Source organism: Haemaphysalis longicornis, unplaced genomic scaffold, assembly GCF_048455015.1.
Source record: "Haemaphysalis longicornis isolate Haplotype H1 unplaced genomic scaffold, Haemaphysalis longicornis Haplotype H1 scaffold_1, whole genome shotgun sequence".
Taxonomy (NCBI): Eukaryota; Metazoa; Arthropoda; class Arachnida; order Ixodida; family Ixodidae; genus Haemaphysalis; species Haemaphysalis longicornis.
In genome coordinates this window covers 396,061,569-396,080,121 of record NW_027526203.1, presented here as the reverse complement: position 1 = coordinate 396,080,121, position 18,553 = coordinate 396,061,569, and the positions used below count along the sequence as shown (strand labels likewise).

The 18,553-nt window shown below is 44.6% G+C and overlaps 1 protein-coding gene across 3 annotated transcripts in view; it reads left to right on the top strand.

Annotated features, from left to right (window-relative positions):
• Positions 1-16,590, top strand: part of LOC144155331 (1-acylglycerol-3-phosphate O-acyltransferase ABHD5-like) — a 42,042-nt gene extending 25,452 nt beyond the window's left edge. For 2 of the 3 annotated variants that reach the window (XR_013319556.1, XR_013319555.1), the window contains exons 8-9: positions 8,855-15,534; positions 15,738-16,590. Coding sequence is in view for 1 of the 3 variants with exons in the window: in XM_077686688.1 (XP_077542814.1) it covers positions 8,855-9,022 (168 nt within the window). In the remaining 2 variants the exon portion in view is untranslated. Of the gene's footprint in view, positions 1-8,854 lie in introns of all 3 variants that reach the window. The other variant, XM_077686688.1, reaches the window with a different exon arrangement.
• The last annotated feature ends 1,963 nt before the right edge of the window (positions 16,591-18,553 follow it).

The window sequence follows — 18,553 nt, the reverse complement described above, 5'->3', positions numbered from 1 at the left end:
AGTTAGTGTCAGTCGTCTTACCCATTGGGCTATGACAGTGAGTTAGCACCCAGAGTCAAACGGCTTACTCCCTTGCCTGTAATGGTGCGGAGTACCTTAGGACCTCCCCATGTCCGTCCGCGTCCATCCGTGCACACACCACCATCAAGCGAAAATCAAGCGAGATTCGATTTGAGCCGTGAGTTCCCCTTTCATTTAGGAAATAATCAAGGTGAAACTCGCGGCTCAAATTGAATGACGGTCGGGGCGCAACTTGGATGTCATTTCGAGTCCCCATACTCTGCACCCTCGCCATCATCCACGGAGCGGAGATGCTGCCATTTTTCCTGAGTGAACTGCTGCTCGGTTCGCACTCAAACTTCACAGGAAGGTCGCATTTTGTGGTCTATTTTATTTGACATTGGGAACAACTATGGTACTTACCTGGTCACTCTGAAAATAAAAACTATTTTTGCCTATGGGAAAATGGCGGCCGATTTGGATGTGCGAGACAGTGCAAGGTGATCTTGGAACGATGGCACCACCTGGGATATGCTGAGCGAAACCAGAGTCCTTCAATGCTTCCCTGGTCATGAAACTCCCGGCCAAGTTTCGTACGGGGACAAAGGCTACCGCGAGGGGCGCCACCGCAGATTGGAGGGCATCGGGCGGCCGCCGCTGCTCTGTAGCCAGACCGGAAGGCAGGAACGCAGTAGCAGCATGCCCGTTCGCACCAAATTTTTTCGCCACTCACAAAACGATAAGTCTATTTGAGCGGCCCACAACACGTAAAGCGAAAGCGCACTGCTGATAAGGCAGAGAGCGTCTGTTTTATCTTACTCTGTGGTCCGTTCCCTGCCAAACGCGCTCTGACCACGCCCCCGGCTGCCCTCCGATCAACACCAGCGCCGCGGCGCGGCCTACCTGGGCAGCGTACGAAGCTCTCCCATAGCGTGACGGCGAAGTTTCATGACCAGAAAGGCATTGAAGGACTCTGGCGAAACAAATGATTGGGATTCACGGTCCTTCCATGGCCGGAAGAAGCCAAATGGGCTAGCAGACAATCAGAAAATGTGAAAGAAGGTTTTCTGATCGTCTGCTACCTCATGTGTCTTTTTCCACGCTAGAAAGGGGACGATCAGAAAATGTGAAAGCAGATGAGCAAACAAATCCAACGTTTATTGGCATCGATGAACCGTGGCAATATTTTATTATGATTGGTATCAGCTATTATGCAACTATTTGTCGTCATAGTAAACTAGGGATGAAAGATTTTCTGATCGTCTGCTACCTCATTTGGCTCCTTCCCACAGTGAATCCCCATCATCTGTTTCGTTCTGCATACCCCAGGTGGCACCGTCGTTCCAAGATCAGCTTGCACTGGCTCACACGTCCAAATCGGCCGCCATTTTCCCATAGGCAAAAATAGTTTTTATTTATTTTCAGAATTAACATGTAAGTACCGTCGTTGTTTCAAATGTCAAACAAAATAGACCACAGAATGCGACCTTCCTGTGAAGTTTGAGCGCAAGCCGAGCTGCGGTTTGCTCAGTAAAAAATTTTAGTGTTCCAATTATCGTCGTAACACCCTGTATATTGGCAAGAGCCTTATATATTGGCATCAGCCAAATTCATTCTTTGCCCCTGATTGTCCTTAGCTTGTCACTTCACCTCGTTCGCTGCCTTATGCTGTCCCTTGATAGCCACGCTTTTTCTTGTACTGTCTATTTGTTGCATGCAAATTGTGGCTGAATGAAAATAAAACCACGAATAAGCATTAAATAGGCTGACGACGGTAAATTAAGAATACTACCAGGATTTCATCAAAAGGGATTGCAAACCTGTGGGGTGTCATAGCAACAGTTGAAGAGGGTATTTTTTATTCTTTTGTGCTTCATAAACTAGCCAAGGCTCTAAACTTTCTTTAAATAGGAAAACAAAAGGTATATAACACCAGTTTAAGTGGATAGATAAAAGTTCAATGTATGATTTCTTTATAGGCACCCTGTGCATTTGTATAGTTATAAAATGGACCCACTGACACATTGAAACATTGTTGGCACCAGAACGAAACATTGTTTATTCAGATTTTTAGTTTATTCCAAGGAGAACTATAGCCCCGTTTACATTGACCCGATGAGGGCGCGTTGAGTCAAAATAAACAGGTTTTTTGGACTTAACCCCCCCCCCATGTATAAGCGGATGGGTTGGGTCGCAGAGCCGTTGTGGCGAGTCCAGTTGACTCGGAGGCAGGGGGTGCATTGGCTCGTTTGTCGGGCTGAGTTGGCGGGCCGCGGGGAGCAGAATACCGTATTTTCACGGTTCTAACGTGCCTCCAATCGTAACGCGTGGTTAAGTTCGCGCAGGAAAACTCGAAACAAAAATAATTTGACACTGATGGTACTGCGCAGATGAAAAAGACATGATCAATCAATCAATCAATCAATCAATCAATTTATTAATATCTCCAAATGATACATTTGGTACAATGATACCTCGGTACATTTGGTACAATGATTTGATACAATGATACCTCGTTCCTGGAAGAGGGAGATTTTATTTGGCGTATGCAGCTGTGGAAGCCAAAAATGATTGTGCTTCATAAGATTGCTTATCCAGCTGCAGCTGGAAAAAAGGTTATAGTGGGGAGCATTGAAGCTGCTTGCTATTTCAAGTGCCTTGATCTTCATAATTCTAGTCCTGACGGGCTAATTGCAGCAGCACAAAAAAATGTGCAACTGCTGACCAAGGTATGCAGCATGCATTTGAGGAATTAGTGCGCTGAAGTTCACTCACGTGGTGTTGACGGATTGTTGTTATTGGATTGAGTTGGATTTTGAGGGGACTTCGTGCCCGTTCCGCATGGCAATGCTCTGGTCGCTTTAAAGCCTACTTCGGTTTTGAGCCCGATTGTAACGCGCACACAAATATTAAGGCTACCTTTTAGCAAAAGAGGGTGTGTGTTAGAATCGGGAAAATACAGTAGCTCCTTTTACTCCCGGGAACCCCTCCGCTCCCCTCACCCCCATTCTTTGGACGGGGTTCATATAAACGCGGGAGGGGTCGAGGTAGCTGAACCCACCAGTCGACTCGACCCTTTCTTGTCGAGTCCATGTATCCGAGGCTTATTTAAAGGGAAGGTGAAGAGGTTTTAGAATTAAAAGAAAACTTGACCAGCAGCAAGTACACATTGAATAGTTCCCGTGTACGAAATATTTTCGCAATACTTGCAATAGAAGCGGCGCAATGCGCAAACAAAATTGGCCCGATGCCCCGCCCCCCTCTCGGCGCGCGATGCCGGAAGACCGAAGAGCGGAGGCGAAAACCGGCCGGAAAGTGTCAGACCTGGACTTCCGGGCGGATCAGCCGCGTCTGCCATGCTCTTTTCGCCGTGTTGCCTGTAGAGGCTCGCCACAGGAAGAATGATACTTGTTGTTGTTGCTGTTGATAGCACTTATTTGTACAATTTTCGTGTTCAAAAAGTATACACGAACGCCAAACGAGGCATACGTTACCATGCCGTATTCCTATTACCACGCCGGGATGTTTTTAACATACGGAAGCGACAATCGAGGTGGCTGTGCTTGGTGACAGAGAATATACTACACTACGTTAGATACTTTGTAAAACGCTCCAATGCGTTTTTCCTATTCTTTCTCTTTTTTTTCTTTTTTTTAAAGATCCCCAGGTGGTCAAAATAATACGGAGCCCTCCATTACGGCACGCCTCATTGCCTGCGTTGCGTCGGTGCGTTAAACCCTACAACCAATCAAATCGATCCAGAAGCAACACCAGCCATTCATGTTGAAGCACCATCTCCACTGACGAAGATGGGAGTTGAAGGGAATTGTGGATGCTGCAATCAGCTTGCTGCGCTCGGCTAATGATTTTAGTACTGTGGGAATCGCGGAGAACCATGGCCCGTGATCCCGAGCCGACGCGCGCTTTGGGAGAGACGCTTGTGCGCTGAAACCGGTCCGGCGCTCCGCTGGTTCGTCGGCGCTCCCGAGGGATGGCACCACCGGTCCGTGCGGGCATAGGCATAGGCGCGTGGGCGGCGCGAATGTGTGCGCGGGGGAGTCTGGAGAGTCTCGGCGGAGACCCAGTCGGGGCTAGTTCAGCGAACAGCGCGGCGATACCGGCGGATACATGTACCGTATTTACTCGCATAATCCTCGCACTTTTTTTTCGGAAAAGTCAATGCAAGGTTAGGGGTGCAAGAATTATGCGGGGGAAAAAAAAAATCCGGTGCACAGTGTTGCCAATTTTTCTTATGCCAATCCCGCTAAATGTAGCGGTCGTTTTTTGTATATGTAAGCTCAGTGTTGCCAACAGCAGCTATTTCTTTTTATTTTATTATTTACAACGTAAACAGTTTCCCGTCGATCAGCGATCATGAAATTGCCGCCTTTGCTTTCTGGCGCGCGCCCTATCTCGTCGTCGTATGTGCGTGCCCTACTCCAGTAACGCACGCTGAAGTCGGTGACGCCGAAGTGCCTGCCTGCGGCATGGTTGCCGTGTTCGATCGCGTACTCTTTCGCTTTCAATTTGAAAGCAGCAGTGTAGCTGGCGTTCCTCCCCATGGCGAAGCGGCACCAAGCACAAAACAATTAGATCAAAAAGTTCTCAAAACGGCAGCGAGCTATCCACCACTGACGCGAGTGACTCACTGACTGCTGCCGCTCAACGGCGGGATCACGACGGCGACATGACGACACGACAGCGGGCTGCGCGAACACCGTCTAGTTGCGCGCACGCGAAACATGCGCGAAACCGGCTCAAGGACAGTGTGAGTAGCGTGTTAGGGCGCCTGTTAGGGAGTAGCCATGCAGGTTGTTAGGGCGCCTGGATGGCCTTGGATACACAGCGCTCTCCGCCGAACCGAGAGGCGGCGGGGGAGGGCGCGCGTTAGAGAGAGCGTGCACCATGCGGGTTTCGCGAGCAGGCAACTTTCGCCGCTGCAAAGTTGGGGGTGCGAGGATTATTCGAGGAACCAAAAAATCCAAGTTTTGGTGGCTCACATTAGGGGTGCGAGGATTACGCGAGTGCGAGGATTACGCGAGTAAATACGGTATCTCAGGTGGGAACTTTGTCGTGCGCCGTGAGTGCCTGCCTCCCGTTCGCGATCACGACCTGGACGGTGTGATCCGTGAACGCCGTCGAGCCTTGTGCTCGCATGCTTTGGGATTCCCCAAATAAACGGCTGTGCTTCAGCACTACTGTCTACTGTGTTCTCGTATCGGCGAACCTCGCTGGGCTGCCGTAGCCATGGGAGCCCGCATGGTTGACACGCCGGGAGGTAGCGCGGTGGCCTACCCCAGAGTGCTGGCAAGGTCACCGAGGAACCCCTCATATCCCACAGTACATGGCACACGCGCTTGCATGGACTGGCTTGCTGACGATCATGCATTTAAAATTGAAGCGTTTGTCCGAGGAAGGAAGGGAAGAAGGAAGGAAAACTTTGTTACGGAGAGCGGTATCAGAAGCTACAGTTGAACCCCTTTATAAGAGACACGTCCCGGGGAGCAGTTTCTGTCTCTTATATAAGATGTCTCTTATAAGCAGGGTGCCATGTTTTTACCAACTGATCAACCCATAGTTCAATGTGGGCACCGTATGACTAAAATAAGCTCAAAAGAACGCTACAGCATGTTGAAAAAGATTCATTCTAATTAATGTTTGGCCCAAGCATTTATGAAACTTTGTTTGCTTCATGACTGTATTTACACTGTTTTTTACAACCAATTCTACAAGCTTTTTTTCCTTTCCTTGTTTGTGGAAGATGAATCGTAGATGTTGGGTTTACAAGCCTGATCAATAGCCAGAGCGCACAGCTTCTTCCGCTGTGTGCTCAGGCTATTCATTACGCTTGCAGGACTGAACATCTGCAGTGCTTCTTGATTGGGAGCTACGCGAAAGGGAGAGCCCGCATGTGCGATCGCGCTCCATTCAATGGACGGCAGTAAGCTTCAACCACTTCTGTAAGTCGCATTTCCATTGGCAGGGCTTCTCATTGTCATTTCATAGCTGACTGAACCACTTTGTGTTTGCTGAAGTTATAATAAATAGTGACTGCAGGTGTCTGTCGTCCACCTGTGCTTCCAGGATGGAAGCAACTGCAATTAGTGACTGGTGGCACTGCGTCTGAAGTTAAAATGTCTGTTACAAGCGAGATTATTGATTAAACTTCAAGGATGACTTGTCCCTTATAACCAATCTTCTACATCCGATGTCTGTTATAAAAGAGGTCGATTTAATGGGAGAGATAGGGCAGCCAACCATGTGGGTTGGCTGCCCATTTGTCTCTTACATCATTGTCTCTTATAACGAGGTTCAACTGTATAAGCTTTGATGATTGATTGATTGTGGGGCTTAACACGCCGACGCAATGCAGGCGATGAGGCGCGCCATAGTGGAGGGCTCCGGATTAATTTTGACCACCTGGGGATCTTTAACGTGTGCCGAAATCTCGTACACATGGGCGTTTTTGCTTTTCGCCTCCATCAGAAAAGCAACTGCCGCGGTCGGGAATCGAAAAGAAGCTATAAGCTATCAGAAAGCTTTTCATTTACCAGAAGGAAAGGCTACAGGAACACATGCCTCGAGCATTTACTGATGCACTGCCTCCACTAAACAGAGGTTTGACGAGTTGTCTGGCCTTACCATCGGGTTTCCTTGAATTGATTTTGGAATATTTGAAACATTTCTTTGCGGTAGTACCTAACCAGAGGAGCACACAGACTGTGCTCTTTGTGGTGCCGGGTTACATTGGCCAAGTAGGGAAGTTGGTGTTACACGACCTCTAGATTTCATAGTAATAGTTACTGGGGTGCCTGGAGGGTCCATTGGACTCTCAGTAGACAAATAAAAAGAAAACGAGCCATTTCACTCTGTGGAGGTAGAGTAGATGACCAGCGAAGCTAAGGTGACCCAGAATTTTGAACAAGAGTACGAACTCTTGATGGAATTCGTGTTGTGACTAGCGCTTCTCCGGCATCCTTTAATCTTGGGATATGGTGTGGAATCGGGGGGGGATTGGATGTTTGAAAAGCTTTTCGCTTGTTCAAGCCAGTGTCATGGCTGATACCGGCTGTAGTTCTATAGTCGTTCTTTCTATTCTGAGTTACCAAAGGAATAAATGCCGAGTGGTCCCTATTCCCATTTTCTTACATATGAATGCTCATGCGTCAGCAAGCCAGCCCCTTGCCAGTGCGCCTGTTATCTGCTATATTCATCAGCCAAGCGCCCAGCAAGCTGATTGCAGGGCGCACGATTCCTTTCAACTACCATCCTTGTCAGTGGCGACGCAACGTGAAAAGGCGACTCAAAATTAATGATCGGCGTAGCTTCTCGATCAAGCATTTCCCATAAGAGTAGGAGGTCACACTCTCAAGCGCTGAGGAAAAATTGGGCATGCGCGCAGTTTACTGACTTTGCAGCCAGATGGCGCAGCATGTGTCAGAGGCTGTGCACTCCGTTGTTCGTATTTCTTTTAATACCCCGTGTACATGTGTCTATACTGGTGAATTGGAGCGTAGACCTGGGAAACAGTGTGTGCCTAGATCAAATCTCTGCTTGTAAAAAACAAACTGTGCCAAGGTATTAATGACAGGAATGCAACATTGAAACAAAAAGGTCAGGAATTACAGTTGGGTTCAGATTTCTAGGTTTTATTTCTTTAAAATTTGCTTTTCCTTTTTCAGCGGGTACCAATAAATGAGATCCTGTTTTTCTTTTTGCGGGTATGCTATATTTTTAAAGGAAAACACCCACCCCCAATTTGTCAGAAAGAATGTTTAAAAAAAGTTTTTTTAACCCTTTGCCTACCGAGTATTTTTGCGAAAAATTATTTCAGAAATACCGATTTTTTTTACTTGCCTAACCAGTTCTACATATCTTGAAACAATCGAAAATAATAGTAAAAGGCACTTTATTTCTATGATACTTTTGAAGGTAAGTTCGTCTTCTCGTGAAAGTGTATGTTTTTTTGTGTGTCCATCTCTGTGATCACAACAAGCGCAACTTACCTTCAAAAGCATGTTACACCAACTAGCCGGACATGAAGCTTTACGCAAAATATTTTTTTTTAAATATGAAAACATTAGGTTCACTTCACTGCACCATAACGAGTTCCTGAGACTCTGGATCCTTCGTTGCAGAAAATGTCTCTTCGAAAAAAAAAAACAAAAAAAAAAAACAATCACGATGACAAGCAAGGCACATGTTGTGGCAGGGATCAGATTTCTAGATAGAGGACTTGGTAGGGTAAATTTCAAAGCACGGAATAGTGCAGAGTGCTACTCCGCAGTTCGCACACCAGGTGTGCGGACTGTGGAGATTGGCGTTCAGAGAACCGCTCTTTTCAAACAATACATATAAATTTCTGGTTTTTGAACTATCCCCTGAAAAATAATTATTGCCAGAAACACATTTACCTCTTTCAACGTCAACTCCTGCCAAGTTGCTTGGCTGAAGTTGTGCTGAGCGAGAAACTGTTCAGCCTAGCAGCTGGTTTTGCGAACAATCAAACCAGCTGTTTTATTAGTTATAAACAATTCCAGATACCGCGTACAATTTCCGTCTATGTCACGAGTGCATTCACGCCAGGCTTGGCCGTGAAAACAAACCTTGGAGGTGCCAGAGGGGTTTGTTGACATCCTGTTTTTCTTTTCCTTATTATTAATTTAGCAACCTTCTTCACTAACTGATAATATTGAGGTCTGCGAAGAGTGCATTGCCCATTGGCGCAGGTAGATTGGTGTGCTTCCACTGGCATTCCTAATTTCCCATTTGTTATGAAGAAAAGTGATTTTACCAATTCAGAGTTGTGACATGCGGTTCTTTGTTTTCCTTTGTATTGCACGTTCACTTGCAGATCATTGATGGTGCCGGGCATCACATCTTTGCTGATAAGCCAGACAGCTTCAACGAGATTGTCAGCAAAATTTGCCGCGGTGCAGATGCTTCAGAGAAGACTAACCAGACCCTGGCAGAGGAGAAGGAACGAGAAGCACGGGAAATGCTGCATCAGTTCGCCCAATGAGTCAAGGTTTGCAAACAAAACTAAAGGCCATGCCTCGTTTTCATTTGTAGGTCTATTGTTTTGGATGCGCATCTGTTAGAAAAATGGTTGCTTTGTAGTTGGCCTCAATATTTGTCATGGAAGACGTGGCATTTTAAGCATCACAGACGGTTACCATCCCGTGGTGTGCACACCTTGGCGCCAGCAAAGCGTATAGCTGTGGCATGAGCTGCTTAGGCGTGCTACACGTGCAGCAATCACACAGAGGGTGAACTTGAAGGGGAAATGTGCACAACAATAAGCGGTTGGTGAGCCCATCACATTTCATTTTCAAAACCTGAAGTACACAAAGGAATACAGCTTGTGTAACAATACGGCTTGTTGAACTCGTCAATGCGTATTATTGACGAAGGGTGTGCATGTAAGAAAGGCTGACGTGCCTTTTATGCCACGTTGCAAGAGGCGTTTTCTCTTCCCAGGCAGTTGCTGTGATAGCCGAACAACATGAAGGGAATTGGTCAGTTTACTTGGGGACCGTGACTTTATAGCTTAGGTGGATAGCCCAAGAGCATTGGCTTTGCTCGAAGCTGGAAACTGCATTCGATAGAGCTTTTTGTACGGCCGTGTGTAGTTCATCCGCCTTTGCACATTCATAAAAGTTAATTGTATATCTTGGAAGACCTTTGTTACATTTTTTATTACTTTTGTGTGTGTTTATTGTTATTATTGTTGTTGTTATTATTTTTGCGTGCACCATAGTGAATAGCAGGGTTCTACAAAGAGATTAGCCAACCCCCTGCGGTCAGTAGCTCCTGCATGTTTTTGCTTGTTGTCAGGCTGAATACGTAGGTTTGAGGTGTGGCCAATTTTTGAAAGGAGGCTGTTTGCACGTGTTTTCCATTTTGGCCAAATTACTGGCTGAAATCTAATGAAACTACTCTATGGTTCCTTCTCTGTTGTATATGAGTGCCTTGACTTATGCGTGAAAGCAATTACAGGTAATGCTCCAAATTTATTTATTTTGCTATATGTTATCTGCAAGATAAAATGGCAGCTTGCATTTATATCTTGGGCACTGAATTCCATTTCCTTTCTGTGAGTAAAGGAAGTTAGCCTCAAAAGCGTCGTAAGAATTTCAGGGACTATCAGGTAAAAGGTATTTCAAAAAAATGTTTTTAGCTGCACTGTTCTTGCTCAAAAAAATATATTTCCAGCAGTGGCATGCGCTTTCTGTTTTTGTTCTTGCCCAGTGAGTGTAGTGCAGAGGGTATTTTTATTGCTAGTTTTTCTCTTTGTTATTGTTTTATTACTTTTGTTTTGTTGCAGTGAACTTGCTATCACAGGGGACAATGCATGGTCTTTTGTATGATCTTCAAAAAGGTGTTAAAACGGTGATATGTGCCATTTACACACACTACAAGGGCTTAGTGCAAGCACTAACAGCAGATTTGGTTTTATGCGAGCTCACATGAAATGCCAGCCAGATGAATGTTAAAAGTTATGCGTAGTATTAACCATCCATAAATATGAGCTGCTCATGTGCAGGCAAGTTTGGCATGTTTGCAAATGCCAGCGTAAATTTTTTTGCATTTGCCTATGAGAAGGGATATTGTGGTATTCAATGACTCACATTATAACTTCTTTATTTTCTGGAAAAAAGCTGATAAGCTACATAAGCCTGCCAACTTTCTGGCAGGCTCTTGAGGCCAGCTGCAGCGAAATTATGCTGGATGAAAGTTGTTGGTGGGTGTATACGAACTGAAATGACCATCCACAGGTTTTGCACGCAGAGCTTAACAAGTCTGAACAGAAACTTGTGAATTTGTTTGACGAGGAGCTGAAATAGCCCCAATATTTCGGTTTTGGTACCTGCAAAGCTGAAGAAGGGTTGTTTGGAAAACTAAAGCTGAAGTATTTGTGAAGTTTATTCAATTTTCAGCACACAGCAGCGGGTATTTCTTTCCATTCAGGAGCTTTTCTGCTAGTTGCGTCAGATTATGTTCTACAAATTTGTGGTGACACATTGCCATCACGGCATGCTTCTGTCTGATTTGTGGAGAGGAAATATAGGCTTTGTGCACTGTCTCAGATGCATGTGAGCCACTTACAGTGAAACCTTTAATGCTGCAGTTAGAGTTGCCGAACGTAGTTTTAGTCTGTTAACCCCGAACAACTGTGCTTAGTTTGCTTTTGGGTCCTAGCGATGACTGCACTTTTTTCAGCTTGGTTTTTCAAGATGTCAATTCTCACGGTCACTGCAGCACTCGCACATATTTGGGATATCACATTTTGTACTTGACACTATTTTCAGTCATGCTGCTATGATGTAGTGTTTTAATGTGGTTGAATTTCATTGCAGCTGGCCTTGAAGAGAGAGGAGTTGGCTGTAGTTTTTTTTTGTGAACATGTTGTCACTACACTAAATCAGATGTAAAAGCTTGGACATTACAGTGTTTGTTAACTGGCTTCTACTTGCACAACCATCTTGTTACTACTGTAAAGAGGTGATGTCTACAGACAAAGGTCAGCGTATGTACATGCGTGGTCATTTTTGTTGGTTTGGCTGCTGCAATTGTCTACCTTGTAGCACGATCCACAAAGGCAACTGACTGGTTTACGGAGATGGTGTCTAGTCACTAACCTTAACCCTGTGGACAGTTAAAAGATGAGTGATGTGTCATGGAGAGATTTGTGTTGCGTGACATGTGGTGAATGCATAACGTCAAAACTGAGCACCAGCTTGCCTTTGTGACTAGCTGCATAACTGGGCAGTCACGCTGAAAGCAGTGGCAAAGGGTATACAGTTTTACACTTTTTTCCTTTCTTCCAAGCTTGAAATTGCAATTTGCATAATAATAGCCACTTAAAACTGCACTTGGAACATATGTGATGTCTTTAGGTCAACAGCTGTCCTGTGCAAGTTGTCACAAAGTGAGCTTGTTTGATTTTTATGGTTTGTTTAGAATGCAGGATCTGTATCTAGCAATCACTGTTGCTGCTAGAGAAGTTTCAGGTGCTGAAAAGACTGAAGGTGCTCATCAAATTGGGTAATGTCCCACCTGTGCTGTATGGGCTTAGTTGTTGGGTTTGTGTTGAAAAGCTGTGTTACGCAGTTAAAATTTTCACTGTGTAATGTTTTTTTTCCCTGTCATAGTGTTTTTTCTTTTGCCAGGCATTCTCAACACGGGGAATGCTGCCTTCTGCATAAGCTTATTTTTGTATTTTGTATGCATGCATGTAGCCAAAACAGGACTACCTAGCTTGCATCACATATGTATGATGTGGTAGGGCATTACATAGAAGGGAGAAGTTTTTTTTGTTGTTGCATTGCTTAGCTTGGTTTTGGAGGCTTTCTGTTAGCTTATGCTGTGCCATGTGTTAGTTTTTGTTATGTAGACACTCTGAAAAACCATTGCTGGATGCATTGAAAACACTTTTCTAGCCTATAGCCTTCCTGGATCATTGGTATATATTGCACAACCTGCTGGTAGGAAGGGCAATCTGGTAAAATTTTGTATCATCCTTTCATACCGATCAAAAGCCTTGTTATCAGTTCATTGAAAAAAAAAATTCAAATGTAATTGTAATAGTGGTCGAATATTATATTACTTCCTACAGTTTACTATAATAAAAAATGAGGTTTTTGTTCTTTGTGCTTCGGTATTGCTAGCGATACACCGTCTTGCTTTAAGGAACCATGAACACAACTTACGACCATCCCATTTGAGATATTGCCTTCGTTGGAATGCGTTATATAATAAGGAAAACAGAAAGGGATACAATGCACAGCTGCTTTTCTGCACTTGAATTCTGATGACAAAGGACTAATGTGCGCTTCTAGCTGATGCTGACAAGAAGCAACCGGAAATTTAAAATCCTAAAGCTGGCTTGCAGTTTGAACTCACTGTGGGTAAAATTCAAATAACTGACGACAGGCCTGATTTTGCACACGTCGTCGTGCACCATCCTCATGTCCCAAATGTTTCACCAAAGCTCCGTGGCATGGTGGTACCATCTTCTTTACGCGCAATAAGGTTCTACAGTTACTGAGGCCGCCACTCACGAGTCGTCGTCATCGCAGCTTTCCATTCGAGCAGTTGTGGCAGAACTGTTTAATGTGAAGGGAAATCAGCATGTGGTGTGCTGAGCACCTGGGTTGAATTTCGGTAGTCTGATGTGTAAGTGGCTGTATCAATCGGTGCATCCATCAGTGGAGCAAGGCTTCGAGTTACAGCAATGTGTTACGGGCATGCAGAGTAAAAACCAAGGAAGCACCCGGGAGCGAGCAGTTCATGTTTTTTGCAAGTCGTATTTTTGCTCTCGAGAGAAGAACAATTACAAAGTGAGAGAAATTCAGTTGCACCAAACATTTCGGTATGCGTATTGCTCAGTGAAATGTTTGGACGTTAACTGTTGCGACCATAAAATGAGCTGCTCACACCAGCAGCTTACACACTTCCTTTCAGCAAGGTGCATTCATGGGCTTGTGACACAATATCTATGACACCCTTAAAGAAAGGACAAATGGAGGTGAGCATGACAGCTCGCTAGTGGGGTACAGGTAGTACTAATTAAGGAAACACTTGAGTGTAAAAACAAGCTGACTTATATAGCTAGATTAGTGTCGTGAATACAAATCTACCATTCGCCACAGCAGCAGCAGTTGTTTATTAACACAGGAAATGCTAAATAAGTGGGAACAAGTATTGCTGTCCTATCCATTTTTTTGCGACGTCACTAATCATGAATGGCAGAACAGGATCGGTGGAGCTTGCTTGCAAGATAGGGCATCTAAATGTCAAATAAAAATATCTGGCAACTTCTTCTTAATGAATGTTCTTAAAATGACGCAAACCTGCCTTGCCACCACAGGTGGTAAACTTTGTTTCAGTTTTGGTTTTGAAATATTTTGCCTGGGGGTGCAGTGTAATCAAATGGTGTATGCCGGTGAATACGAGAGCGTACTGTACCTGCTTGCTAGCAGCGCTTGTATGTACAGCAGCCAGCGGGAAAATTCAAGAGATTATTAGGGCGGTCAGCTACGCTGCTGAATGCAACTGCCAACTTTATTGACAACCAACTGAGCAGGTGTTTTCTAAATATTCTGCCTGGTGGCAACACCCCACATTAGAGGCAGAGCTTAATTGCAGTCCTGTCCAGCACATTACCTGGACGTTGCCATCTTCCCGAAGGCTTGTTCTAGTTGGCTTTCAGGAATGTCGTGAAGGCCGAAAGCCAATAAATAGGGTAAATTTGCCACCATCTTGGTACGGTGGGGCCCAAGAAAATTTGAGAATAGGGTCTTAGCTCACTTTGCACCTTGGAGAGAGTGCTCAGCACGTTTTGTAACTTGCTCTTACCGTTGCGAAAAAATGGAAGGAAATCAGAGGAGATAAACGGTATCTTTAATGATTATTTCTAAGCAAACAAGTCATTGGTAGTTATCGAGCAAAAGCCAAGTAAGCTGTGAAAGGTGCGATGTTTCAGTCAAAACAAAATGTTTTTGAGCCTTTAGTGTCCGTTTAACAAAAAGTGCCTGCATCAATGCAGACACTTTTTTAGTGCGGACAGAGATCCCTGATGCAAAAAGAACATCAGGGATCTCTGCTTCATGATACATAAATTAGGCGGGGGCGTGTGGTTGCTTAAAAATATGGTGGGGATTTAAATATGCACCAGAATGGCGGCGTAATTGAGAACAAAACAATATTCAGCTTCGACGTCCTTGAGCCTGCAACCTCATGATTGCACGAATTTATTTCCACTGTTCAAAATTTGCTTCAGGACCCCTTTAACGGAGCTTTTTGCATGCTACAGTGTTGCTCTCCAGTTGAAAAATATATAATGCATTAAAAAGGACCTATGCTTACACAGAAATCAAACCCAAAAACTTCTTTGGCAAAATTGTGCTGACCCGAGTATAAGGCACCATTGCCTTGCCCTCATTCAGTTGTTAGGTTAGTAATAGTAATTTTCGCGCAAAAATAATAAGGCGTGTTTATGGTGGTTTAAGTTTAAAGTTACTTCAGAAGAGTTATTGACACCTTTTTGACCACATGCCTAATGAATGTTTACAGACCGTACGTAAGATTTTTTGTTACAGCTAGTGCATTCCAGCTACAGTGGGGTAGAAATAGCGGCAATTTGCTCAGTCACTTCTTGCAAATACTACCTCCGAGTCTTTGAGTTCGTTATGGTTTTTTTCCCCCGGTTTCCTGGGGCACTGAGGATGGTTTAGTTGCACTGAGTTTGCTTCCTACAGCAGAGTCAGCATTGCTGGAGAGGTAAATGTGAAACCTTGCCAATTTTACTGGCAGTCTATGTGAAAATTTAACTCTCCGACAGGCTTAATGTGTCCTAAGGGCCCTTGCTACAAGACGGGTCGCTTTGGTTGTACTCAGTGTCAGGCCAACTGACAGACAGTTTTAGTGGATCAGTTTGGCGGCACATTTTCTGTATACCAAAAGACAGTTAACTATATCGGTGAGCATGCTGAAGCACCAACAGCTTTGCGTTGTCCTGCCTAAAACAAGGTGCTATTTTCTGATGATGATGATTGTAGGGTTTAACGCGCCGACGCAACGCAGGCGATGAGGCGCGCCGTAGTGGAGGGCTCTGGATTAATTTTGACCACCTGGGGATCTTTAACGTGCGCCGAAATCTCGTACACACAAGCGTTTTTGCTTTTCGCCTCCATCAGAAAAGCGGCCGCCGCGGCCGGGAATCGAACCCGCAGGTGCTATTTTCTAAGCCTGGTTGTTATCGGTGCTCGAAAGGAGTGTAGCATACTCATGTCCTTGGCTGTAGTGGCACTATTTTGAATCTGCAGTCAAGGCATTGAAAACGCCTCGGCTCGTTTGTTATGTGAAACCTTGTTAAACTTTGCCTAGTAGAGTGTGGCTGTCAGCTACGTAAAAACAACGGCATGGTTTGCCCAATTGCTACACTTCTGAAGACACCTGGGGAATTAAACATGGCTACCTTTTGAGCTTAATTGCCGTTTAAATGTCTTATGTACCGTGTAATTTGGTGTACTAGCATTCAAAGAGCCGTGGCACTAGTGTGCAGTGTATTCTGTGTCGAGAACTTCACTTTTTGAATATTGTGACAGTTGCAGTGATGAGCACCGCGTTGGGTAGCCTGGCACGTCTGCAGATGGCACAGCTTGGCTTATTGTGATCTTTCACTGTTTACATCTTTCCTAAATGCAGGTTAGCCCTAAATTTGCACAAATGCATGCGGGCTCCTGTGAGCCTGGGACCACACTTTCTTTGGTGTAGTTCATACAAAATGCTGAACAAAAAGTTGTTACTGTACAGACATTTACCAAGTGGATACATCATTGGCCGCTACGACCACTGCGAATAGTTGCTTTTTTGTGTGTGCGTTGTACTGTATGTTTTTAAACCCTAGCATTGATCAAAAGTTATCTGTACGAGCCAAATGGCAGTGAGGTGGCAGGCTCTGCTGAGGGCTACATTTGTTATCAGTGGCCATAGAAAATGTTCCTGGGCATTATGCTGTCAAGTGGCATTGACTTGTGGTGCGTATACTTGTTTTATTATGTCAATAAACATTTTTCACCGGTCTTGGTCTCTTTCTTTTTTTTTTTTTTTCCATCAGAAATGGCAGTCAGATGAAGTCGCTCTGAGTCTCCAGAAGTCCACAAATTTTGCACAGCCTGCCTTTCACTTTGAGGCAAGCACTTGTGTGACAGCAGCTGTCACAGGGATAGTGAGCATCTGTGCCTTTCACACTGTTAAGCACTTCTGCTGAAACTATAGGACTATTTGTGATGGTATGCTGTGTCCCAGTTTGAAATGTTTGGACCATAATGAATGCACATGTCGATGATGCATCGAGGCAGTGGAGTAGAGATGGCGACACTGCATGATAAAGCAAGTTCACCCTCAACTTTGCAGTCCCATGCAGCGTCAATCCTCAAAAGGACATTTCTATTCCATTTCCAAAACCTTGTAGCTGGACTGAATCATTTTCTAGGTCAACTGTCACTGCTGCCATTAGAGTGGCACACATCTGGATGACTAACGGTTTAACTATTTGGTTGATAACTCACTACATTAGAACCTTTCAGTGTATGTTAAGGCTAATTATTGGCAAGCGTGACTGAATTCACAAGGATGGAACAAACAGAGAAAAGGAGCACTGCAATACCCTTCACAATTTTCATTCTGCAGAAACAAAACATTGTGCAGGTCCTCTGTACCACTAGTATGTCGCTGCAGCCCAACGTACAGTTCAGGTATGCAGTAGTACCCTATATAAATTCTTTCGGAGAATCATTTAGGGCATGGTAATCCTAAATGTCTATGAAGACAAAATGCAACCTTGATTCATTTGAAAGATTGCCGCCTCTGAATAACTGTCGGGCCAATTTTAAACCAAACATCAAACAATTAATCTAAGTAATAAAAAGAATAGATGAAAGAGTGGAAACTGGCTCGCACTTTCTTGCAGTGCCGCTAGACGTCACAGGGACGAGTTTGTGCAACTGATGCCGCCACTGACAAAAGCGACCACCACCAGTAAACATGATTGTGCAATCTTATTAGTGCGTCTGGTTCCGTGTACTTGTGCTGCTTGAATGCTAGCATGGAGATAAAACTGCTTTCTCTGTTTTTGGCACCTCCCTAGTGATACTGCTCTTAACTATTTGTGGAGAAAAAATGAGTGTCAACATTGGTGTTTTGTGTGTGTGAAAACGGGGTGTAGATGGCATTAAGTGAGCTGTCAAAGGCTAGTTCCTTCAAGTCCATGAAGACAAAATACACTTGACTCAAGCCCCGAAAGGCTTTTTTTTTTACTGAAAAAAGATTATAAATTAAAAAAAAAACATTCAAATTTTGCGCTGCGCGAGTCGACAGTGACGCAATTCAGGGAACACTGAAACACAGTTATCTATGTGTAAACTGCATGTTTTCATTGAATTATGATCAGAGGCATGCTCAGGGACTTTCATGGAAGCACCCCCCTCATTGTTTTGATAACTTAAAATACTCATAAACAACCGTTTTTATTCATTGTTGACAAATATATAACACACACATCACAGTCAAAAACAGAAAATGGCAGTTTTTTCTTTGAACACGCTAATGAGGATCACTAACAGCAGTCGTTAATAAAACCATAATCGCCGCATTTTTCTGAGAAGTCTACCAACTTTTGTCTCTACTCATGTGGTTTTTAACGCAACGTAAAAGGGCTCGTGGCGCTTAAAAACCGGTGGTGTCGGCGGCGTTGACCGTGAGTGAAAAATCAGTAGCGCCACTTTACGACGCTTACTGAAACACCCGGGATCGCAAGTCCCTGCTTTAACAGTTGGCGGGTGTACTAGAGCGCAAAGCTGTGACTGCTTGCGGGCGCCGCTATAGGCGGTGCTATGGCGTCAATGCTAGAGCCACTAAATAAGCTACCTTTAGTGATGCTAGTCAACGCTAGGGTGTAATATGCGCCATAGGGCGCACTCGCTATTGATGCATCGTGCGGTGGATGTTCTGCCGAAAAACTGCGCTAAGCGCACTACCTAGTCTT